This window comes from Nannospalax galili, unplaced genomic scaffold, assembly GCF_000622305.1.
Source record: "Nannospalax galili isolate Female #2095 unplaced genomic scaffold, S.galili_v1.0 scaffold1381, whole genome shotgun sequence".
In the NCBI taxonomy this organism is placed as follows: Eukaryota; Metazoa; Chordata; class Mammalia; order Rodentia; family Spalacidae; genus Nannospalax; species Nannospalax galili.
Genome location: NW_008344069.1, coordinates 100,731 through 105,241, shown reverse-complemented (window position 1 = coordinate 105,241; position 4,511 = coordinate 100,731). Strand labels below are relative to the sequence as shown.

Below are 4,511 nucleotides of genomic sequence, written 5' to 3'. Positions count from 1 at the left end.
CAAAAATTATTCATATTCAAATTTTGCTTATTCATACTTGAGGTTGTATTTTATTTATTGGAGAGGAATTTTGAAAGCAAACACTAATAAAGCATATCCATTATGTAGCATGAATTTAAGCTTTAAAACATGATTGCTGTCAATTTGCGAAGTCTGAAGTTCTAAATAACCTAAATTCACAGAACTCTCTTTCTGGCCTTAAAACAAATGCTCAATCATGAAAGATATTTCATGATATTACAGTTAAATAGTCAATTTATACATGAAGTACGTGATTTGCAAAGTGAAATATTTGCCCTGATGTTGCATAGATTATAGTGGTGGAGGAAAAGAAGTTCTCAATGCTCATATCTATGATCATTAAAATATTTAGACATTTATAATTACTTTTATTGACATAACACACAAGGTAAACCACAAGTAATTCTTTAGAGAAATTCTCTTTGGCTCAATTTGTAGAAATATTGATTTTAATTTCTGGAGTATTCTGAACAACGCTATGGTGTCTCTTTGCTTCTGAGATTGCTTCATTAACTTCTATTGTTTTTTCAATTCATAATTAACAGCCACATACTTCTGGTTTCATATTAATTCAGACACATTCATGTTCAAAGAAACAGTCTGAATTTCAAAGTAACAATGAAAGACAGAGCTTACCTAGAACTTCGCTGTAAAACTGATTCCACTTCTTTTCATTAAGTGCTTGGAACCAAAAGTCAAAGTATAAAACATGCATCATATTCTTTACCCTCTCCACAAATGTCATCCGGTCACTTAATTCTGAGAAAATTACCGGCACATAGGAAGGAGGGAACGGAAGTCCCCCACTAAACTTTTCAAAAGTATATCCAAAAGAGAAGCGAAGAGTGTAGACGAGTGGTATTTTAAATACCTCCGCCAGCAGCTCACCGCAGGGACCAATTGCATCTGCGATAACAACATCAAACTTTGATTCCTGTAGTTTCTTCATAAGACTCTTGTTCCTAACTACTGCTTTGCATAAATTTTCAATAGCATCAGAATATTTATAAATGGATTTTTGCAATTGTGAATAATATGTCCAAAATGATTTTTTTCCATAAATATCTGTCCATTCTTTTACGGATTCCATAAACATATATTCCAGATCATCTTTGCCAATTGATGTAGGGAAAATCTCGAATTTAATAGTAGATGATTTGCTGGGATCAACAAGGATGGATGCTGAAGATGTCAGAACAGTTACTTCATGCCCTCTCTCAACAAGTTCATCCAGGATTATCTTTATGTTCATCCAATGACTGTATTCTGTGGGCCACACCAGCACTTTTCCACAAGTTACAGATCTGAAGCAGCATATCAGCTGTGTCAATAGCAGGACTGAAGACCATTTCACAGACATCTTCCTGCAATGCAATTCTTTCTGCATTTACTGTTACTCTCTATAGCCTTCCATGTTTATATGTAATGACAAATCAATTAAGAAGTTAACGCATAACTTCTACAGTTCAAAGTGCAGGAATAATATGATAAGCTTGATCACCTGATTTCACATGTAAATAAATACATGGATTGAACTGAAGATTTTGAAAGTTTGTTTGCCTACTTTCTTTTTGGACTGTATTCTATTCACTATGATATAATAAAGTTTTCTGTGCAAGTCACCTCTCTTAATTATAATATTTCAGGGTCCTGTCAAAAATTGTGGCAGTTGAGAGGCTTTTGCTTCTGTACTGTCCTCATGTAGCAATAAAGAACAATGAACGATACTGTTGAATCAACATTTTTCAAAGAAGTTATATTTCAATTTTTTGACTATAGTACATACCACAGCATTATGCTCTGTAGTTAGTTGCTCAGAATTGTCATGTTCAATCCTGGAAAGTGGAGGGAGGCTCAAAAGACAGAGAAAAATGAAGCAAATGAACAAAAAAGCAAAAGCACTCACAAAACTCATACCACGTAATCTTAGGTAAAATAAATCAAAAACATTTTCTGGGGTAGAGATCTGTTTTCAGAAATACCTATAAGTTGTTCATGGAGCTAGAAGTGCGTTCCCTGAGCTTTCACGCATGCTGGGTGGGCTTTTAGATGAAACGGTTGCCTGAGTCATCCGTGCTCCAATGACTGACCTCTTTTTTTTTTTATCTTGAAGTTCTAAAAACATACTTGTATGTTTATGTTTTCTTTTCTTTTAAATTATTTTTTTTATTTCTTTCATTTTTTAGAAGCATTTCATTACAGCTGTAACATACTGAACAACAATTTCCAGAGCAAAGATTCATCTCTTTCAAAAGTGGCTATAAAATTTTTAGGTTCACAGATCGATTAATACAGTTATTTAATACTGAACTCAGTATAAACCCTGTAAGACAAAAAATTGAATGATTCTTTAACCTTCAAAAAAGATCTCCACTTGACGTTCCTGAATTGAATCCAATAAATTGTTCATCTCATAAGGCTGCATTTGAATGAATGCATTTCTTTCATTTTTTTCATCATTGCCTTATCTGATGTGAAGATGTTTGTTCCCAACTTCCCAGGAAAGGTAATTTTTGACACCCAAACATGGAAGGACAGAATCATTGATGATTCAGGGAGAAGTGATTCTGTGGACCTCTCTGTAGGCAATATAATATGCAGCTGAAACTCAGCTGTCTTCCCAGAAAGAACTTCCTTGTATAAGAAGGGAATTAAAACATGAGAAAGATATGATGCATTTCTTCACATTAGAACCTGATATGCAGGAAAAGTGAAAAAAAAAGAGAAGATAGACATGTTGATTTGATATTTATTAGAGCTGGTAGGGAACAGGAGAAACAGTGACATTTGGTTTGTAATGAAAAGCTCTTCATGGGATCCTAAAATGCGAAACCCATTGGCAGACTCAGGTACTGAGGAGGGCGAGAATACAGCATACATGATGGAAGGTACCTCTTAGTATAGGTACCTTTAGTATAGATGGATGCAAAAGTCCATGATTTACAATTCAGAGAGGAAACTTAATCATGAGTTAGCAAAGAAAAACATGAAAATCACAGGATAAAATTAATCTGAAACGCTTGAACTGGGAAGATTTTTTTTTCTTTTAACTTTTAATTTTTCCTCTTTTTATGTAAATTTTTTTTACAATATACAAAATGTTACAGTAATTCAGATTTTTTGGCATAATGATTACAGATTTGATAAATACATTTTATATCTCATAATAGCGGGAACTGGGAAGACTTTTAAAGAGAAAAATCGATATGCCTTTTTCTGCCTGGCATGTGAGGCTGTGAGATATGGGGGTAGATGAGCTCAGTCTCAGAGCCGTGTATGCAGAGAAATCATTTTTTTTTATTTAACTATTCATCCCTCCTAAAGACAACCTGCATAATTTGCAGCAATTTGAAGGAAATCTGTCCCAAGTGGACTGGCTCACATGAGCCATTAGGAATTCGTAGTATTTGTTATCTCAGTTCCCCATGAATATCAGGGACTTAGAAGTGAAAAGGAGAAAGGACGAGCATTAATAATGGACCTGGACATGGGAAAGATAGAATTTGATACCTAATTCATCAGGATCTATAAGATTGTGGTCACAGGAAAGTTTACAAAAGAACTTAGTTCAACAGGTACAGTCACATTATTATGGGTCTTCAGTGTTTTGTTTTGTTTTGTTTTTAATGCTCTTGGAGGGGTGCATTCATTGCAAAAGTGTTTCTACTTAATTTAAATGATTTAGACCAGCATGTAAATTTGATTTATGAGAAACTAAATCAGACAGGTAGGGGTCAGAAAAAAGAAAAATTAGAAGAAAGCGTCTGTTTGATGGATCAGGGTTGGCTCATGACAGTGCCCCAAGATAAGGACAAACTTTTCACAGAGAACCACAGTGGATTATACAGAGAAAAGTAAGATTGTGCTTCCTACCTATCCATAACATTGCATCAAACACATTATTTAGATATTATCCCACAACATTGATATAGTTTTACAATTATTTTTGATTTTAATTTTTTTGTGTAGAAGTGCATCCGTGTCGTGCAGTGCACACAGAGAACAGAAGAGGGCGTCTGGAACTGGAGTGAACTATGGTTGTTAGGTAGCATGTGGGTGGAGGGATGCAAACCTCGGTCTTCAACAAGAACAGCCTGAGCTTTTAACCACTGAGCAATCTCTCCAGCACCAAATATTGATATTTTGATAGAGTAATTGACAATTATAGGAACCTTCCGTGTTCTATTAGACTTTGCTAATTTTTGAAAGTATTACCCTCGTTACTGAGTCCAAAACTAATTGACACTTGCATGTGGGTGGAGGGATGCAATCCTCGGTCTTCAACAAGAACAGCCTGAGCTTTTAACCACTGAGCAATCTCTCCAGCACCAAATATTGATATTTTGATAGAGTAATTGACAATTATAGGAACCTTCCGTGTTCTATTAGACTTTGCTAATTTTTGAAAGTATTACCCTCGTTACTGAGTCCAAAACTAATTGACACTTATTTGAAGGGATCTTGGTATTGTATATAGATATACAGACATT

General features: G+C 34.7%; 1 protein-coding gene across 1 annotated transcript in view; it reads right to left on the bottom strand.

Annotated features, from left to right (window-relative positions):
* The window catches only part of LOC103739868 (UDP-glucuronosyltransferase 2B1-like), a 12,199-nt gene extending 10,777 nt beyond the window's left edge, over positions 1 to 1,422 (bottom strand). The window contains exon 1 of the mRNA XM_008840343.2: positions 658 to 1,422. Within this exon, the coding sequence (XP_008838565.2) occupies positions 658 to 1,408 (751 nt within the window). The 5' untranslated portion in view covers positions 1,409 to 1,422. The remainder of the gene's footprint in view (positions 1 to 657) is intronic.
* Positions 1,423 to 4,511: the final 3,089 nt, after the last annotated feature.